The sequence below is a fragment of the Nanorana parkeri genome, unplaced genomic scaffold (genome assembly GCF_000935625.1).
Source record: "Nanorana parkeri isolate BGI_ZX_2015 unplaced genomic scaffold, ASM93562v1 scaffold80, whole genome shotgun sequence".
NCBI classification, from domain to species: Eukaryota; Metazoa; Chordata; class Amphibia; order Anura; family Dicroglossidae; genus Nanorana; species Nanorana parkeri.
Window position 1 is genome coordinate 2,513,796 of NW_017306348.1, and position 21,606 is coordinate 2,535,401.

At 42.9% G+C, this 21,606-nt stretch overlaps 1 protein-coding gene across 1 annotated transcript in view; it reads right to left on the bottom strand.

Moving 5' to 3' along the window:
- Positions 1-1,584: 1,584 nt before the first annotated feature.
- Positions 1,585-21,606, bottom strand: part of CLIP3 (CAP-Gly domain containing linker protein 3) — a 36,206-nt gene continuing 16,184 nt past the window's right edge. Inside the window, exons 4-14 of the mRNA XM_018576906.1 lie at positions 20,818-20,911; positions 16,064-16,225; positions 14,742-14,860; positions 12,180-12,416; positions 11,717-11,852; positions 8,873-9,001; positions 8,604-8,738; positions 7,616-7,739; positions 6,074-6,138; positions 4,084-4,156; positions 1,585-2,132 (exon numbers count right to left, since the gene is read on the bottom strand). Of these exons, the coding sequence (XP_018432408.1) occupies positions 2,078-2,132; positions 4,084-4,156; positions 6,074-6,138; positions 7,616-7,739; positions 8,604-8,738; positions 8,873-9,001; positions 11,717-11,852; positions 12,180-12,416; positions 14,742-14,860; positions 16,064-16,225; positions 20,818-20,911 (1,329 nt within the window). The 3' untranslated portion in view covers positions 1,585-2,077. The remainder of the gene's footprint in view (positions 2,133-4,083; positions 4,157-6,073; positions 6,139-7,615; positions 7,740-8,603; positions 8,739-8,872; positions 9,002-11,716; positions 11,853-12,179; positions 12,417-14,741; positions 14,861-16,063; positions 16,226-20,817; positions 20,912-21,606) is intronic.

Consider the following 21,606-nt stretch of genomic DNA (forward strand, 5'->3'; position numbering starts at 1 on the left):
TGTCAAGGAGGGAGAATAATAGAGACCATAGATCAAAGACAGATTGACAGAGAAGGGGAAAGACTAGAAACAGGTCGGCAGAGACATTACCAGGGGCAAGGTGTTAGAGACATAGAAGGCTTCGGACAGATAGATGGAGACAATACATACCAGTAGTAAAGATAGAGACATCAGAAGACAAGATAATAGAGACAATGAAGAACAGAAACCGCATGGTACAACAGATCAAAGACAAGGTGATGATGACATGACAGACTATGTGTAAGATGATAGTGACAACAAACCAGGGTGATGAAGGCTTTAGAGTCCAAGGGAAAGATGCTGAAACGTTGCAGACAAGGGATATGATAATGGAGACATCATAGACCAAAGACTGCGTCATAGAGATATCAGATGAAAGACAAAATAACTGACACCACAGAGAACTGGGATAAGATCATGGAGACATCATAGACCAAAGACAGTGCTATAGAGATACCAGATGAAACACAAAATATCTGACACCAGATGATAGAGACAACAGACTGGGGACAGGATGAAAGAGATAACAGACCAAGGACAAATTATGGATACAACAGATCAAATGCAAGATAACGGAGACAGTAGACCAGAGACAAGGTGCTAGAGACAATACAGAACAGATTGAAGGCAGGATGATGGAGAAATGGCACACCAGAAAGAGAATGAAAGTCACAACCAACCAAGGACAAGGTGATGCAGACATCGGATACCAGCGATAAGATGACAAAATGGGAATTTGAAAGGTCCAGCAGACCACAGATAGGATAATGGAGACCAGTAGCACAGCGAAAAAGATGTCAATGACCAGGGACAGAATGCTAGACACAACACAGACCAGATATAGAATGATAGAGATCAAGAGAGGATAATATAGACATCACAAACTAAAGACGGGATGACAAAAAAACCATGGGTCAAGGAAAAGGTGTTAGAGGCTTCACAGGAAAAGCATTGGATGATAGGGATGGGATGAGAGAGACCGACATATCAAAGACATGACTTGCCAGGATGATAGAGACAGTGGGCCACATACAGGTATTTGACACATCACAGTCCAGGGATAGACTGTGTTTCTTTCTATACAGGGATATGTACAAATACAAGCAATGAACCTAAGACAGGTCACTAATTCTTAGCTTATTCTTACATTATAGTTCCACCAAGCACACTGTTCATGTGGTTGATCATTTCCATGACGACAGTCTGATTTGCAAGGCTGCGTATGGATTTTCATAAAGATTGGCGTTAAACTAGAACAGACATGTCCTCATCTTTTGGAGCAAAGAGAATTACAGTATTTATATATAGATATATTCCAAGCTAAGTTGGTTTAAGATAAGGGTAGCCAAACTTTGGCCCTCCAGCTGATGTTAAACTCCAAATCCTTGCAGTTTCACAACAGCTGGAGGGCCGAAGTTTGACTGCCCCTGGTTTAGGGTATGATGCACTTATGGTTTATATGGGGCTATAGTTTATTGATTAATTATGGTTTGGTAATGAGTTGGTAATACCAATTAGCGGCTGGTGAAAGTGGTAATAAGGGATATGGATGCATACGTTTATACCACAAAGAGCAATGAGGTGCAATACCCTGCAGCAACCAATCAGATTTTCGCATACTGCAGTTTAGAGCAGTCAGGACATTGGCAATTGGTTGTTGTGGAGTACTAAACTTTGCTTTTTGCCTTGATAGCTAGAGGTCTTTAAGTCAGCAGTATCCCAGTATTTGTATCATGTCATCCCTATAAACATAGAATAAATGGCAACTGGGGCAAGCTCGGGCAGTGCTGGAGGTTCCTGCTGATTCAGTCTTTCGGTAGAAGGTTCTGTAGAAGACGGAAGCAAGTGAACCTTCAGCAGAATGACGCCGGATTGTCCTGACCCCCCACTCCTCGATTTATCCTGCACTGAATGGGACAGTGACACACAGAGGGGCCCCTTAATCAGAGGAACATTAGACAAGGCACTGGGGGAGTCGGGGGATGCAGACACAGACAGAGGGAGGCGGCAGTCTGTGGCTCCAGGTGATAGGATGCTGGACTAGCAGGAAACAAGGTTAGGATTGCATCTCAGCACGCAGCAGCCAGGGAAACCAGCAGCAGAACAGCAACCTGAGAAAGAAAAGAAAGGACAGTGAGCTTAGGTCAGAGACAGAAGGAAATAAAGCGAGGTCACCTTAGACGGCATTGTGAATCTACTGTATGTGTCTATGGGGAGAATTGCCCATCTGTGTGTCTATCAAAAGAATTGTTCATCTATGCGTATATAGAGAGAACTGTCCACCTATCTCCCTATGTAGAGAATTGTCCACCTATGTCCCTATGGAGAGAATTGTCCCATACGTCCCTATGGAGAGAATTGTAACAAACGTCCCTATGGAGAGAATTGTCCACCTATGTCCCTATGAAGAGAATTGTCCCATACGTCCCTATGGAGAGAATTGTCCACCTATGTCCCTAGGGAGAGAATTGTCCCATACGTCCCTATGGAGAGAATTGTCTGCCTATGTCCCTATGGAGAGAATTGTCCCATACGTCCCTATGGAGAGAATTGTCTGCCTATGTCCCTATGAAGAGAATTGTCCCATACGTCCCTATGGAGAGAATTGTCCACCTATGTCCCTATGGAGACAATTGTCCCATACGTCCCTATGGAGAGAATTGTCTGCCTATGTCCCTATGGAGACAATTGTCCCATACGTCCCTATGGAGAGAATTGTCCACCTATGTCCCTAGGGAGAGAATTGTCCCATACGTCCCTATGGAGAGAATTGTCTGCCTATGTCCCTATGAAGAGAATTGTCCCATACGTCCCTATGGAGAGAATTGTCCACCTATGTCCCTATGGAGACAATTGTCCCATACGTCCCCATGGAGAGAATTGTCTGCCTATGTCCCTATGGAGAGAATTGTCCCATACGTCCCTATGGAGAGAATTGTCTGCATATGTCCCTATGGAGAGAATTGTCCAGTTATGTTTCTATGGAGAGAATTGTCTATGCTTGTGTCTGTGAAGAGAATTGTCCTAGTGTGTGTTGCCTCTAGCAGTCAATCAAATTTTCCTTTCCTCTTCCATCTGCTGTTTAGAAGAGTAAATGGAAGATACATTTCTATACAGATAAACACAACACATTGTTACGGTAGTTCTTCCTTCAATATATCTCTGTAACTAGAAAGGACAAACAAATAAATCTAAAGATGCCTCCTACCGCCTCCCTAACCTCCCTGTTTTTCAATGAGCCCACCCATTCTACTAAATTAGCAAAGGGGAGTCTTTAGAGGTGGAAAGGGTGGAGAAAAAGTTGACTTTTCTAGGAAAAGTGAAGATTTGCATTTTAAATAAGCTGCCTATATTTTTCAATAAACCTTTTGGCTGCAAATTAATCTGAAGTTAGCCTTTGTGTATGCAATTTGTGTTAATTTCATTGTGTGTGCATGTTTGACTGTTCTCTAATGTCTTTGGCTAGCTCTGGTATATACATGTCCTAGAAAGTCAATGTATGCAAGGAACCTAAAGTATTAATGTCCATATATAGGAAGCCTTTTGTTGAGTATGTAGTCATCATTTGTACCCAAGCTACAACACCCTTATTAGAGTCACATTCAGGACCGGATTTACTTTCTCTGCTGCCACAAGGCCAGGTTCCTCAATGCGCCCCCCTAGCCGCCAACCCCCCCCTCCCCCCTCCATGGAGAATAGCAGACCTGCAGGCTGCATACAAGTGATCTCGACAACATCGCCAAGATCACTGGTCCCCGGTCGCGACCTCTGCGACCCTGGTAGTTCCGCCACTGGGTGGCTTCCCCGCTGTAGATTTAGCTCTGCTTGCCCAAAGCAGGGCTAAATGTGGAAAACAACTACTCACCCGACTCCCGGAGCTGCATGTCCCAGGCATCGGGAGATAGGAATTCCACACCCCTGCTGCCCCAAGGCCGGGCCTTGGTTGGCCTTGTGGGAAATCCAGCCCTGGTCACATTACCCGTCTTTGTGGGTTTATACATAGCTTCCTCTTAAAGCATGCACAGGTATCTATAGGTGAACCCATAATGACAGCAGTAATACCTGGAGATAGAGTTTTCTGATGCGATCTCTTTCGGTGTCCGCACTGTGTTGAAGTTACGCTTTGGCTGTGACACTGCATGCAACAACAAATATTTCTTCTTAAATAAATTAACGGTACATACTACTTTCTATTATGCAAGAACACACATAATGGGATATTTTCATACAATATAAATGTTTAATATGTCTTATAATAATATAATATTTGCCATAACACGCGTTAGTACAGCACACAACAATGTGCAAAGCGTGGGAGCCCCTATCAAGTGACATTAGTTACATTTCAATAGTTACATTTTCTGGGTAAAATGCTGCTGCAGGCTTCACCAAGTGCTGGCACATGGCCAAAAGTATAGGGTTTTGGCCATGTGATCCTTGAAGGGTAGGATTAGCCAAACTTAAAGTACATTTTCACCCCTGTAAGTGATTCGCATTTATTGTGGTCAGAGGCGTAACTAAAAATCACAGGGCCCCATAGCAAAACTTTGTATCGGGACCTGTGATTTCTAGTTACGCCCACCTGATTTCCCAAACAACCCACCTGAGAGTGACCCTGCAGAGCCCACCATAGACCCTCTATGGTGGGCTCTGCAGGGTCTCAGGTAGGCTGGTCAAACCCTCTTACCTGTCAGCCCAGATAGCTCTCCGCCTCCTCCGTTGCTGGGCCCCACCCTCTCCTTCACTGCCGACACCGGGCCCAGTCTCCTCCTCCACAGCTGCTGGCTGTCACTGGCTCAGCAGCAGCTGTGAGGAGGACAGGTTGTCAGTGATCTGAACAGCGGCGTGTTCCTCCTCACAGTCGCCAGTGATAGCCACCAGCCTGAGATGCCATAGCGACCCAGGCGACCCGCACAGCATCAGTAGGATGTCCTGGCCGGGCCCCCCTGTGCCCCGGGCCCCATAGGATCGCTTGGGTCGCCATGGTGATTGTTCCGCCACTGATTGTGGTAATGTAGAGGTGCAGTGATGATGTATACATATGTACATTTTCATGACTCAAATAAAATGTGGAATTGTATTTCATCACAATGCCTATTGCTACAGAGGTGAATGAGGGTTTGTGTTAAAGTATTTTTTACGGCTTGTTCAGAATATGTAAATACTTAATTGTGCATATTCTGGGCTCATGTTCACTTTATCTTAAAATTTTACCTAAATCTGTGCTTTGCCCATGGCAGATAGAGCAACAGATTTACTTAACTGCTGCCTTACCCTGCAAAATACACTTATCTCCCCTTTGCTTCCCCTTCACCTCATTTCACTGTGGGGAATGAAGTGAAATACTCTGTATTTTTGGATACACGATATGACTTACTCCCATTCCACCCTAACAGCATTGATACTTGATGATTGGTTGTTCAGGCACCCGGCCCTGCCTCATCCCTGTGTAAGCTCCAAGTATAGCAGTCAAGCCTTTGCTTTGCCCAACATGCCCTCATTTCATACTAGTCCTACTGGAAAAAAACTTTTTTTCAATAGAACTCATTCCCACTAGTGTTGGTGGGCATTGGATAAAAGTTCTGCATGCAGAATTGTGGTGTTTATCCACATTCAGCCATTTAAATGCATTGAGTGTAGTCTTCCAGAAATGCAAGTCTGAAAATACATGGAAATATGCGTTCGTGCAACATATAGTAATGCATGCCTTCTGTTCACTATACACATATATTCTGCTGCTGTGCAGAGACACTGTTTCCCAATGAACACAGATATGTTCTTTATTCTGTCATCCTCCATTCGGCATTACTCTTATTCTCCACCTTTTCTTCATATCTTAGCGATATCTTCTGGCCATAATTGATTTATTATTTATTTATTACAGGTATTTGTATGATGATTGATGACCATCTGAGACAATATTTTAATCGAAAAGGATTGTTAAAAAAACCCCCAAAACTAATTGTCTTATTCTGTCTGGTTCCCTGTTTTCTCCTTCCACACATTTACGCTACAAACAGCACTGCTAATGACTCAAAAAATGTATACCTACTAGTTACTTGATGCACTTTTTTCACTGCGTTATTGTCTGCTTGTGGTTCCTTTGGGCCACCGATCCTGGAATGGAATAGGAACATACAAAATCAGAGTGATGTACTCAACAAACCTTAAAGTCATGCTGGTGATGCCATGAGGGGAATTTATCAAAACTGGAGCAGACAAAATCTGGAGCAGATGCCTATGGCAACCAATCAGCTTCTCTCTTCAGTTTGCTCAGTAAGAATTTGAAAATGAAAAAAAAAAGTTGATTGGTTGCCGTGCACAACTGCTCCAAATTGTGTCCCTCCAGTTTTGATAAATTCCCCTCCATGTGTTATATGAAGTGTAACAAATGTTTTCTCGCAATGAGCACATGCTTTATAATGCTTGTATTTAGAGCAGCCCTCGTGAATTCGGATGCCTGGAATGAGCAGAGCTTTAGAGGTCCTCAACTAGGCAGTGTATTTATAAAGCGTTTTTGTTTTTTCAATAAGGCTGCTGAAGTTGTTTGCTTTCAGACTGCCTCTCTACAACTGAAACTTTGTATGCACAGTCTGAACGGAGCGGACTAGGAGGACACTCCTCTGATCATTAAGTTGTGTGCAGATTGGAGCTTGAGCTATAGAGCAATGTAAACCACAGGTAATTTGCAGCAATGCAGCTAAGGCTAGTCTGATTTTAATTCATAAAAGCAGATAAGATAACATAATACAGTATATAACACACACACATACACACACACACACTGGAAAGTTAGGAGAGTTGTCCCATAATACCGCGCTTTACGAGGGTGGGAACATGTGGATATGGATGCATCTCACTTTTCACAGCCCCTATCAACCACACATCTCACTTTTCACAGCCCCTATCAACCAACCCATGTGGTCCACACTCCACGTGGACCCACATTTTGCTGACAGGTCACCTCTTGGTGGTAACGCTTACCTCCCATTTTTTTCTGTTCCCCCTGTGTTTGGGACAACTATAAAATTCGGGATTTCCCATCACTCTCTGTCAAAATGGTCACCAGGACAATGTTTATTTGTAACTTTTGTGACATTAATTAAAGATATTTTGCACTTAAAATATATAAAGAGAATAGTGTGATATATAGATATATATATATATATATGTATGTATGAGATATAAATATATGTAGCTATGATTTTCTTGTCTGATGAGCTGCTTTATATACCAGACTAAATGGATTGCTGGACTAACACTGGGAGAAAATGCAGCACTATTAGATAGGAGTCATAGATTATAATGGGAAAGTAGGCCTGCCCCCACATACTGTACATGCACAATTAAAAACTGTAACTAGAAGCATTTTTAAACATAAAACAGACCTGATAATATTACTTTCATAAACGCAGCTAATCAGATTTAATGACATTAGGATGCACCCTTACAGTATAGATCTGCTTAAGATGTTTCTATAAACCTAAAACTCCCTTAGTATAAAATAATCGGTAAAATTACATATACAAATCTTTGAAATATATATAACTACACAATAGAATAACGCTACGCTAAAACATGCAGCCAAACTTACCGCTGAACTCTGGAGGGCGGAGCGAAGACTCCATATTTTGGGGGGCAGGTAAAATACCGAACACCAAATACTGAGCCGTCATGTTTCCCTGAAGACTTTTCCAGCTCGACTCCAAACCAGTATCCTGTAGTAGAAAAAAGAAGATAAGTTTGTTTTTTTCACACTATATAGCAGTACGACATGATATACCTACAATAAATCAGGACACCGCATGTAGAAGTAAAGAACCATTGGGAAATAGGAGAGTTAAGGTGTGGCATAAGATATCAGAAACATTTTTGCATCCATTGAAACTCATTTTATTAGGCAAAATCAAAATGAAAGAGAATAAAAAACATATAGACTCCCACGGAATATATTAGAATATGGTAGCGTGGCACAAAGTATGCACCCATTCGTCTACCCTTTGCCCCTTTACTATACAGACCCATTAGCCTGATGATCATTTATGGAGGTAATGTAATGCATTTCCCAGACACCAGTCTGCTTTCTCAAACAGTATTGGGAAGCATATCAAATACCATGCAGCAGTATATGTGTATCACATGGGAGACTGCAAGGAACTGCACAGATCAATGCCATGGTAAATAAATTCAAATTGCATGAATCTGTGGTTCTATGTAGCTTCATATCCTACACCATTGTCCATGATTAATATGGAGACCACAGATCACTTAAAGATATATGGCGTAGAATGTTAGACCACAGGCGTAGTTGAATCCACTCCATCAACTGGATTCCAGGGAGACAAACATAGGAGAGGTATTCGTATCTGATAATTCAATATCCAAAGATGCCCGAGAGTGTCTGTTAATATCCAAGGCAGATGAGAAGAAAAATTAAGGTGTTCTCAAACAGCGGGGAGAGAAAGTAAGACTAGCGCTACCAGTATTCTGGTAGTATGTAGTGTAGTGTAGTATTATACTACTCATATACTATATATATATATACATACATACATATCCACCCATTCTTCCCATCCTGTTACCTGGAGCAAAATCTGTCTTCCCATAGAAGCGCACCACTCCCTGTTTCTGTCCAGCCACAAGTACTTGGTCCCCCAAGTCGATGTTCAGTCCCTCTTTGTCTAGACTGCCCACACTGATGGACTTCTTCTTTATTGCTGCGAGAGACCATGAAAAAGACAAACAGGGAACCATCAACTTCCGTTTTACCAAAGCCACCCCAAATGAATTGTGTCCAGAGCAAAAGAGGCGAAGTTTGCCTGGTTCAAGCTTCAATGGAAAGCGTACGTACATTTTTTCTCCTTCCTCCCCTTGCCTGTGACCCTGGAGAAGTCCATACGAGGAGTCTTTGGTGTGGAGGTGACAGAGGACGGAGGCTGCTCAGGGGCTTTACTGACCTTGGACACAGAAGAAAATAGTCCTAGAAATAAAATCAAGTGTTGTTATGAAGTGACCATGAAAAAAGGAATAAAAAAATATCCTCTTGCCAATAATACAAACACATTATATATCAAAAAAATGTTTTCTTGGTCTTAATAAGTCTTAAGTCTAAGAAGACACAATGGGGCCTATTTGTAAACAATTCGCAGAGCCTTTCACACTGTTAATATCTGTGAACGTTCGTTCTGTTCGAATAGAGGCAAAAACAAATGTTCTTAGTATATTTTCTTTTCATGGCAAATTGCATGTGATGTAATACTGCATTATGTCCACTAGATGGAGCTGAGGAGCAGAGGAAATAAATACTTTACAAGAAGCAGCAGCTGCAGGTAATGGGATACACATTATACATATGTAATGTGTTTGGTGCTGTATTGCTACATGAGAAAAAAACACTTGCACCACACATGTTACACATCAACGGGAATGTTGGAGTGAGAGCAATAATTCTATGGCCATCTATCACTGTCAACTCTAAATTGATGAGTGGTAAAGGCTTTTAAAAGGTCACCTATGGGCAGTTTTCCCCAATATGTGGATATTATATTGGGTTTGTGTGCACTACAGTTCCTTTTTCTGCATTGTTTCCTAAAAATATCCATTTGATAAACATTTGCGCAAATATTGTGCGACAATAAAAATTGTAACAAGCATTTTAGTAAGCTCTCACAAGCAGAGCCTTCCTAACCCTTCTGTATTGAAATTGTATTGTAACTGTAATGTCTTCCTGTTGGTGCTATATACTAAAAATCCTGTATTATAATAATAATAATTCTTCGGGGTTTCTGCATTTAAAAATGTATAATTGTTTGGGGGTTTTTAACACAAATTTCTAGCCAAAAATTTAGATTTTAAAGTTTGTGTGCAAAAGTTTTTTTTTTTAAATTGCTCCGGTCCTGAAGAAGTTAAAGTGCATCTATGGTCAAAAACTCAAAATATATCTGTATTTCTATATTGCATTTCCATAATTTCTATCCCACTTCTTATAACCATATCAATCTAGAAGTTTGTAAAGATACCCACTGGATGTACTTCCTCAATGCACTGACACAGTTTCACTCAGCCCTGTGAATATGCACTTTCTTAGTGTCACCACTCTCACAGACCTTGCCTTCTGAACTACAACTCAACGTCTAACCAATGTAGCATTATCATTGCTTGCTAGAAGCAATGCATGGTGGGAAATGTAGTCTTGAGAAATGGAGATTGCATCACATCAAGCAGCGGGGGAAGAGATGCAAAGCACACTGGGAATCCAGGAAGTTGGGGAAAGTGATGGGCAGACAGAAGGCAGCGCTCACTACATAAAAGGGATTTTTTTCTAGTAAGCTTTGATTGTATTATAACAGGAGAGGAAAAGCAGGGACTTTAGAACCCATATAAATCTGTCTTACAGTTTGCAGTAATATTGGAAACAGTGACACCTACAGGATGAAAGAATATAGGCATACAAGCAGAAATAAGGGATCATCCTAAAAATAGAGGAACATATTTCCTTTCCTGCAATAATAGGTTTTTACCAAAGGGGCTTCAATACGTTTTTTAGTAGCTTTCAACATAAACAGCGATGTTGTGGCAAGCAGGATTATTTAACACGGTGCAAAAAGCTGAAAGTCAAATGGTACGTCTTGCCAAATATGTGGCCATCCTGCACCTGATTGGAAGGTGTTCTGTAGTCCATTGGGGAGAAATGACAACACCAATTGGGATTTCAGTGCAGCAGCAGCGAAGTTGGTATTTCACTTTGGCTGGGCTCAAACGTTTGCAGTGCGTTACACAAAGTGTGTTGAAGTGCATTACTTCGCGCTTTAACGGGCATTGTGTTAGGGCAGCCCATGAACGAGCTGCAACATCAAAAGAGGAACACTTTTTTTGGAAAGCAGCGCACCCAACACATGGTGGTGCTTCACCATTGTCTGTGGAATACTGCAGCACACATGCATTGGCATTACCGGGTGGGTTTCCACAATGCAAAAGTGTAAACCAAGCCTTAGAAAAGTTAGGAGGTCAGTGGATTTCCAGAAGGATCAACAGGTATTTTTCTGTTTTAAAAGAGACAAATGAAGGGGAAATGTGCCAGTATTACAGAGGTACACTGCATGTTAATTTGTTATAACACCCTGACCACAAATATTATTTAAATTATTCATTTTTAAAATGTAATAGTTTACTGTAGTGGGATACAGGAATGTTGAATCATGATTGGCTGGTATGAGTTACTGTTTTAACTATATTGTTTTGTGTTTTGTTAAAAAAGTGATAACTTTATTTTTATTTAGTTTTGGATAGAGCCTCTGCTAGGCTTTTATTGACTTTGTCCCTATTGGGGAGATTCCTCCTCACTTCCAATACAGTGATTACAAATGTCTCAAACAGGGATGCTGACAAATCCAAAAATACCCTTTTAGTAGAGCGAGGAAGGGTTAGAAGAACTATTGCTATTTGCGTGCTCCTGTCCAGGTAACACCCGCATCTCTAATAACTTGTATGGGCCTCACAGGGACTGGATACGAGGGGAATTCCTCTCCAATGTAGCCACAGAGAGAAAAAATTAATCTGACAGGAAATGAAACGTTTCTTCACAGTAACCAAAACTAAGGAAAACATTTTTTTTGTCTGGAGGTAATGAACCCAAACACATCTTCATATACTAATGCAATGTAAGATATATATTACAGAAAATTAAAGCACTCACCATGTTTGGGGGGACAGATAAAATAGTGAATGCCCCCCACACTACCATCATTCTTTCCCTCTGGCTCGTCCAGCTCGACTCCCACCCACTGACCACTGGCAAATTCAGTGGTGCCACAAAAGCGCAGTGTGCCAGCCTGCCAAGAATCGAGGTATAAATAAAGCGGTCATTATTATGTCTATTAAGAACAGTGCAATGATAACAGCTTTGCTTTTGTCATCTCTTGGGGTAGAAGACCTCTAGCAGGGTTGTTTTGTACAAGTAAGGAGAGTCCACATAACAGGTAGTTTTCAAAGTGGCCAAAACCAGCTTTTTTCAGCTTTGGAAAAGCACAATCAGCAGTCCTAGCATTTGGTAACTTAGCTTTTCCACAGTAACAAAACAGCTCTAACTATGCTTCAAATGATCCCATTTTAGCAAAGAGCAAACTTCATTGATTCATTATAGAAAGCTTAGCCGTTACCTTCTCTGCATCGAGCAGCACTCGGTCACCCAGCTTCAGTCCTATAGACGCCAGCATCAGATTACCAGGTATGTTGTCGTAGTTGGGCAGTGTGACCTTGGGTAGGTTACAAGTTAAGGGCACCGAGTCCAACAGCAGCTGCTTCAGCTCCTTGGCAATCATGGCAGATTCGGCTTTGTCTAGGCCCATATCCATGGGGTCAGGAACCACATCCGCTGGGACCTGTCCCTTGCTGTTCTGTATAGGGTAAAGGAAATAAATCTTATATCACTATAGACTATCAGTTACTGCTGCCATTTTGTTAGATGCTCAATCATCATGCCATTTTCCTACAGTCATTCTTTGGTATGGCATAGAGCAGCATGTAGCACAAAATATAACCAATTAGCTGTTATCTCCCATATTTGCATTTTGCATCCATACACATTTCAATCCGCTCGCTCGATATTGCAAATATCTGATATTATGATGCCATCAAAGAAAAACTGGAGCATCCATAAACCCCTTTCTATCTATATTTGTAGATCAAACTGACAAAGTAGCCATCCGAAAGACTTCTGTGGGGTTGTATTGCATGTGGCATAAGCAAATTATTTATCTCTTAGAGCACGAAAAAGTGATAAAGAGAAAATAAAACAAAAAGCTATTGGGAAGAAATTGATTTCCTGTAAGGTTCCTTGCTGGGACTTGGTTTGAACTGAAAAAAACAGAAACTGTGTGGTATCAGAAAAGAAAAAAGTATTGCCAAACGCTTGGAGACTTTTAGGTCAACTCAATGTATGTAGCCGATCCAGAGATTTAATCCAACTGTATGTCACTGGTGTTGCACTTGTCTAATTAAAGATCATCGTTTGATTTCAGTGCAGAGATTCGGCTAGATGTGAAAAGGAACCTTTTTTATTTCATCCTATATATTAAAGGAGAAGTATTGGGAGAGTAGAATATACAGTGGTACCTCGGTTCACGAACGCTTCTGTTCGCGAACAATTCGGTTCACGTACAGAAAGTTCGGCAAAATTTTGCTTACGTTCGCAAACTCCACATCGGGTGACGAACACGACTGAGGCCATCTTTCCCGCTCTGACACGTGGTTGTGGCTTCCTCTAGTCGAGATCGCGGTCGCAGACAGACCTGTGCACACTTGCTGGGAAGCTGTTTTGTATGCTTTTTAGCACATACAGTACTGTACAGTATTATTCAATCCAGGGGAAATTTGATTCGGTTCACGACCAATTCGGTTCACAACCAGAATCGTGGAACAAATTAAGTTCGTGAACCGATGTACCACTGTGCTCTTCCCAATACTTAGAGCCAGGACTCTTTTCCTGTACATGTTGAGCTTGGCTTCACCCTCTCCCACCTCCCGAGCTTGTCTGTTGGTTTGTAAACATGATTATTGATTAGTTATTAGCCTAATTAGTTATTAGATTAGTTATTATATTAATTATTTACTTCACTGATCCATTGGGAGCCCTGGGAGGGGGTGCGACCAAGCTTGACTTTAACAGGAAAAGTCAAGATATAATTTCAGCTCCCAATACATTTGGTCCATTTTAACATGCAGATTTAATTGAAAATAATGAATTTCCTTTCTCAGGTTTCCCTGTATTAGGTTAATGGATCACATTGAGTTTAAGGGTAAGTGACTGTTGTCCTTTTGGGTATAAATACACTTTTAAAATAGTAATAAAGCCAATGTTCCAACTGGCAGAAACAAATGTACCATATCAAATAAGATTCATTGGCCTTAAAAACGGCCTAAGCAATGTATAAATGTATATACAGCAGTAACCCAAAGCAACAAATTATAAACAATCCTTTATTGCTCTGATGACACAAAACTGATGAATGCTGACAATTGATTCGTAACTGATCTTAAATAAAATATGTTATCTTTGCAGTATTATCTAGGGCATGGGGACTTGTATTGTTAGGTAATGAGTTTTCTCTGGACTACAATGCAATGTAGCAAAGACTTATGAAAGGTATATATTAGAGCCTTGGTTCTCAACTGGTGGGTCGTGACCCAAAAGTGGGTCACAGCCCCATGTCCAGTTGGTCACCACATGCCTTCCACTTTTCTAGGCGAAAGGTTCCTCAGCGCCCCCTAGAGAAGCACTGTCAGTTCTCGCACAGAGCAGCCATTCCAAAATATGATGCCCCGGTGCCGAGCGTTGACTTGAGGTGAGGTGGGGTGAGGTGGAGCTATGGCAGCGAGGGAGCTCCATCCATACGTGCATTGCTTTAACAGCTCATCACATTCTGGCTCCTGGCACCTCTACAGGGCACGCAAGGGAGCTTTACAAGCAATACACATATGGATGATGCTCCATCACAGCACAGCAGCCCACACTGGACCCCAGGATGAGGATACACTCCAGTTTCCGTAATGGCAACCCAAACCCACCTCCCACCTCTAGTTCGATTGCCTGCACCAGAAATCGCAGTACCGCAACATGGAACATTGCAGTGCAACTTGGGTCATGACTTAATGACCGAGGACAAATGCGGGTCCCGAGGTTACACATGTTGAGAACCACTGTATTAGAGGATGTTCCTTACCCTGACGGATGGGTTGGCACCATGTTCCAGCAGACACTTGACAGCTCCCAGGCAAAGATTAGAGGCAGCGATGTGCACAGCGGTACCATGGCTAAAATCACTGCAGGTGGAATTTAGCACTATGTGATGGAGAGAAAAATAAATACATTTAACTTGGATTTCAGTATGAGCTCAGGGTAAAAGAAAAATACTCCCTTGCAGTGGGGCTCCCCCCTGCACTTCAAGGAATGATCACAAATGTTTGGCTAGGGTACCCGTAAAAAGGTTTTTTACTTACCTCATCACTCGCCATCCCTCCCGCCCAGCAGCTGGCGCTCAACTCTCCTCGCTGATGCTCTAGGTTGTGGATGGTCCCTCAGCATCCTCACATACAATGCGGGGCTATTGGCCCTGCATTGTACTTGATGATGTTGTCAGAAGGCCTGTGACTGCTGGAGCACCTCAGAGAAGAGGTTGCAGGGCCTGGTCACATAGCGTGGATGGAGCCTGTGGTACCAAGAGATTGGGTAAGTATTAAGCCTTTTTACTGGTACCCTAGGCATAAATAAACATTTTATCCTTGCAGTGTGGGTTAGGTGCTGAAACCAATTACCCAGCACATACCAGAGTTTTGGCACACCCTCCCTCCAAAAATGTCCTTATGTTGGCCATGAAGCCTGTTGCCAGTGTGATAACAACTGACTTAACATTGTGCCCATTCTTAGACAATTCTGTAACCATTTAGGCACCTCTACCGTTTAGGGAGATCCACTTAATACCTACAACTCAGTAGGAAGTTTTTATCAGAAAAAGAGAGCTGCAAAGCAAGCTGTCTCCTTAGACAACCCCGAATGTTCTAAGTATCATATTCTCCTGACCTGAAGAAGAGAGGTTCACTCTTGAAAGCTTGTCTTTTATATCAACATAGACCTGTGACAGCAGAAAAAAAAACAATTAGTAAATCAAATCTGCCCCATTTAAAAATGTTTGGATTGTTTGTTGTTGTTTTTTTTTGGGTCTGAGTTTGTTTTAGTTTTGATCTATGTTATGTCCCAAGCATGTTGAAATTTACTTACTAGAATCTGGTCACAGTAACCTTTTTTTCACACAGCATTTGTATTTCAAAAAGATGTCAATTTTATCTTAATTGCTTTACTCACTACGTCTAATGGAAGTATGTGCCACTGCCAATCATCAACTACTCTTTCAGTCAATACAGAATATACCGGGATACATTAAAACATTTCCTCGGAGAACCATATTACCACCACCATACATCCCACTACTCATGGTGATGTCTCAGTGCCCTCTTTATTATCAGGCACCTGCCTCCATTCCCTCACCTTTAGGTTTTGATGATTTCAGTAAGATGCGTAGAAGTTCTGGGACATCAAAGTATGCAGCATAGTGCAGGGCATTCATGCTAGTCCATCGGCTGCGCAGAGTTACGTCAGCCCCCAGTTGAAGAAGCTGATTGGTTAATCGAACAGCGGCTGCTGGGTCTCCTAGAATGTCGAAGTTATGATACAATCAGTAGTGGTAAAAATGCATTCCCCATCTATGGTCAAAAAATTAAAATAAATCTATCTGTAAAAAAATAAGTCAAGGCAACTGGACCTGCTTTATTTTTCTTGAAGATGTTTCACTGGACATCCAACCAGCTTTCTCAATTCAGAATGACTTGTATGAAAATTATCTGGGAATAAATATGGTGAATGTAGCTCCAATCCACATAATCTGGAGCAACATTCACCATATTTATTCCCAGATAATTTTTGTACAAGTCATTCTGAATTGAGAAAGCTGGTTGGATGACCAGTGAAACGTCTTCAAGAAAAATACAGCAAGTCCAGTTGCCTTGACTTATTTTTTACAGATATACCATGACCTAGATGAATGAGAACCTTCACAGACTTAAAAATAAATCTGTATTTCTATACTGAATTTCCAGAATTTCCATACCACTCGTAATAACCAGATCCATCTAGACAATTTCACTCAGTCCTGTGAATGTGCACAACTCTCAGAGAGCCTGCCTTCTGAGCTACAACTCAATGTCTGAACATGGTAACATTATCATTGCTTGCTGGAAGCAATGTATCATGGGATATGTAGTCGTGAGAAGTGGAGATTGCATCACATCAAGCAGCAGGGGAAGAGATGCAAAGCACACTGGGAATCCAGGCAGTTGTTGGAAGTGATGGGCAGACAGAAGGCAGCACTAACCACATAAAAGGTTTTGATTTATTATCAATAAAGCTTTGATTTATTATCAATAACAACTCCAGTATGTATTCCTATCAAAATGCTTAAATTATAACAGGAGAGGGTATGCTGGGACTTTACAACTCCTTTAACAAAGACTTTATTGTCCTCAAACCTTTTTATTGCCATATTTTACTAAATACATCAATTCCTCATTCTAGCTCCTGTCATTGCTTATGTACTCAGCAGGGGTAGCCACTTTCTTGACCTGAGATACAACACGTAGGAGCTGTCTGCGTACAAAAGAATCCTAGGCACAGCAGAGGTTTTTTTTCCATGGCAATGGAGGAAAAAACAGGAATATCTAAAACACTGAAAAAAAAACCTGAAAGGACAATATAGAAGCTTCAATGAAATTAGAAAACAACACTTTAAGGAACTCAAACTGACATTTACACGTATGGGTGGATTTTGCCCAACTGAGCCCTTCTCTGGCTTGGGGAGTTCTGCAGCAAAACCTTGCCAACACATTTCAATGAATGAATCAGACATTTCTCTAATGCCCACAGGTCATGGGTGGAACTGGGAACCCCAGTATACCATGTTTCCCCGAAAATAAGACACTGTCTTATATTTTTTTGAGGCTCATAAAACACCTCTAGGTCTTATTTTCCGGGTAGGGCTTATTTTGTTTTTTTATTTTAATGCACAACAGTCCACATTTATTCCTGTACAACAGTCTACTGTATTCATGTACAAAAATATGGTGATCAGGGGTGCCGTACCGTTCCAAGAGCAATTTGCTAACCAATCGCTGGCCAGAATGAGCGAAGCGCACTTTCACTATCGATTCCTCACAGGCGGAATGCATTTGGTATCAGTCCGCCTGTGACAGGAGCCGTCGCTATAGAGGAAGCATCGGCTTATGCGGCTCTGCTCCCTCCGGTGCCACCTCTCTTCCTCTAGCGCTGGCTTCATTGGCACCACTGATTCTCTCCCACGGATCTTCAAGTTCCCCCTTATGCCACCACCGGCCCTGGGAACCATCACAACTAGGTCTTATTTTCGGGGTAGGTCTTATATTTTAGCAATTCCCAAAAATAGTACTAGGTCTTATTTTCGGGGGAAGGTCTTATTTTCGGGGAAACAGGGTATATAAGAATGCTTTGGATTATCCAAACTGCGTCACATGTATCAGTCTAAAACTGAGAATCAGTATTGGGTGGACCGCCTTTTGAACACTATTTATACCTAAAAGGGGCACCTAACATAACCCCAGTGTCTGCCAAGCTGAAGCAGGGTTGTAACCTTTTACCTTTTTTTATCATTCTTCAAGATCTGTCATCAAGGGATCCATCAAGTGTATACCTTTTATATAGATGAAACTGTCTTCCACGCAGGACTTTTTTCTGCATCGAGCTAGTGCAGGGCTCAAAATTTCCACTCGCCCGCTCGCATTTGGCGAGTGGAAATAAAGAGAGGGCGAGTGGAAATTCAGTCAGGCACGCGGTCACGGATCGCGTACCTGACTATGAGAGCAGCCGCTCCTTGCTGTCCTGTCCTGGCTCCGTTCCTTTTCGGCCGGAGCTCTGCAGTTCTGAGCTCTGTTCTCTGCAGTAAGGTCTGCAGACCTTACTAATCCATCCTTGCGAACGGGGCTCAGAACTGTCAGAGCTCCGGTGATCGATCGAAAGTAACGGAGCCAGGACAGGACAGCAAGGAGCGGCTGCTCTCATAGTCAGGTACGCGATCCGTGACCGCGTGCCTGACTGAATTTCCACTCGCCCGCTCGCATTTGGCGAGTGGAAATAAAGAGAGGGCGAGTGGAAATTCAGTCAGGCACGCGGTCACGGATCGCGTACCTGACTATGAGAGCAGCCGCTCCTTGCTGTCCTGTCCTGGCTCCGTTCCTTTTCGGCCGGAGCTCTGCAGTTCTGAGCTCTGTTCTCTGCAGTAAGGTCTGCAGACCTTACTAATCCATCCTTGCGAACGGGGCTCAGAACTGTCAGAGCTCCGGTGATCGATCGAAAGTAACGGAGCCAGGACAGGACAGCAAGGAGCGGCTGCTCTCATAGTCAGGTACGCGATCCGTGACCGCGTGCCTGACTGAATTTCCACTCGCCCGCTCGCATTTGGCGAGTGGAAATAAAGAGAGGGCGAGTGGAAATTCAGTCAGGCACGCGGTCACGGATCGCGTACCTGACTATGAGAGCAGCCGCTCCTTGCTGTCCTGTCCTGGCTCCGTTCCTTTTCGGCCGGAGCTCTGCAGTTCTGAGCTCTGTTCTCTGCAGTAAGGTCTGCAGACCTTACTAATCCATCCTTGCGAACGGGGCTCAGAACTGTCAGAGCTCCGGTGATCGATCGAAAGTAACGGAGCCAGGACAGGACAGCAAGGAGCGGCTGCTCTCATAGTCAGGTACGCGATCCGTGACCGCGTGCCTGACTGAATTTCCACTCGCCCGCTCGCATTTGGCGAGTGGAAATAAAGAGAGGGCGAGTGGAAATTCAGTCAGGCACGCGGTCACGGATCGCGTACCTGACTATGAGAGCAGCCGCTCCTTGCTGTCCTGTCCTGGCTCCGTTCCTTTTCGGCCGGAGCTCTGCAGTTCTGAGCTCTGTTCTCTGCAGTAAGGTCTGCAGACCTTACTAATCCATCCTTGCGAACGGGGCTCAGAACTGTCAGAGCTCCGGTGATCGATCGAAAGTAACGGAGCCAGGACAGGACAGCAAGGAGCGGCTGCTCTCATAGTCAGGTACGCGATCCGTGACCGCGTGCCTGACTGAATTTCCACTCGCCCGCTCGCATTTGGCGAGTGGAAATAAAGAGAGGGCGAGTGGAAATTCAGTCAGGCACGCGGTCACGGATCGCGTACCTGACTATGAGAGCAGCCGCTCCTTGCTGTCCTGTCCTGGCTCCGTTCCTTTTCGGCCGGAGCTCTGCAGTTCTGAGCTCTGTTCTCTGCAGTAAGGTCTGCAGACCTTACTGCAGAGAACAGAGCTCAGAACTGCAGAGCTCCGGCCGAAAAGGAACGGAGCCAGGACAGGACAGCAAGGAGCGGCTGCTCTCATAGTCAGGTACGCGATCCGTGACCGCGTGCCTGACTGAATTTCCACTCGCCCTCTCTTTATTTCCACTCGCCAAATGCGAGCGGGCGAGTGGAAATTTTGAGCCCTGAGCTAGTGTATATAGTAAAGTCATACCAGCATTCCTTCATATGTGCATTACCCTAAAGGTGCCCATACACTGCACGATTCTCGCAGGGGGGCGGGCTTGCGATGATCGCAGGTACGATCTGCCTGTACAAAAGTCTTGCGAGGGTTGTAAAGTGTATGGCCACCTTAAGATCTTGCTCACAATTAGCTAATTGAGGTTTTGTTGGATTTTCTCATCTAAAGGGAGCTGAGGATGCCTTTCTGCAGTTTCTGTCCTTCGTGTTTTTGTTTGTGGACACATGCTGTCCTGCACTTCACTGAAGTCATGTACTGTATAAAATTATTTATCTTTTTCTATATTTTTATTCTTTCATAAATGAATTAAATTTGTATTCTTTCATGAATGAATTACATTTTATATTTGTGGTCAGAGCCTGGACACGACCATGTGTAAAACTCTTACGGACCGTGATCTGAGGTGTGCCTTGGTCGCGCTGGTCAATATGCCTAAAAGGGGGCATACTCAAGAAGTGTTTGTAAAAAGGGGTTTTGTGTGGGTGGGATACCAGAAAATTATCCCACGCTGGGAAGAAGCAGAACTGCGGCAGTATTTAAAGACCAGGCTCCTCCAACAAATACAGGCTAGCCAATGGCCAGCCTTATTACATAACTTTTCCATAAAGGTGTAAACCATAAGAGTATTACAGCTGATAAGAGTATAAAACAGCTGATACATTACCCACTCCATGGGCTCCAGCTTTACATGCGTAGTGTAACAGTGTCATGTCTGTTAGTCCATCTCTGTCATTCACATGACATCCCCTCTTCAGAATCTGTGGGGGAAATGATTGTAATTATCCATCTATTCCATAGCCATTGCACAACATGAAATTCTTACTGTACCTGAATCCCATTTTAATGTCAAAGTCAACAGAATTTCAGAATGTCCAACTGTTTTATTGTTCAGCTGTCTTCTGAATTGAGACATATTCATCTTTTGAATTCATACAAGCTGACCTTAGTATATTGTCAGTCTGTGCCAACCAATAACTACACTACAGCCCATCAACAATAAACAACACTACCTCACCTTACCTTGAGGGCCCATGTGTGATATAATGGATAAATGTGCATAAATGTGTTGAAGCACATGCATAGGTGTTTATAGGTTCTTAAGGGTCAACAGCCTTATTCAGTATCAAGTGCTAATTCTTATGTGCAGCAACCCACTATAATTTTATTGTACGGAGAATAAAACAAAAACTGCACTGCAAGGGCTAAATGCTTGTTGAGCTTAGGTGTAGAGGAATAATGTGTAATACAAATACTGGTCCCCGGAAGACTCTTCTCTAAGACACATAGGTCAGCCCTGTATTGTATGGCAAGAGCCTCCAAAAACCAGCAGCCCCAGGGAGAAGAGGAAAATGGCAATGCTTGCCAGAGTGAAGAATAGGGTAAATATAACACCTCAATCCTCTAACCCTAGACCTAACAATAATTTAACCCCTGCAGTGCTGGGGGGGGGGGG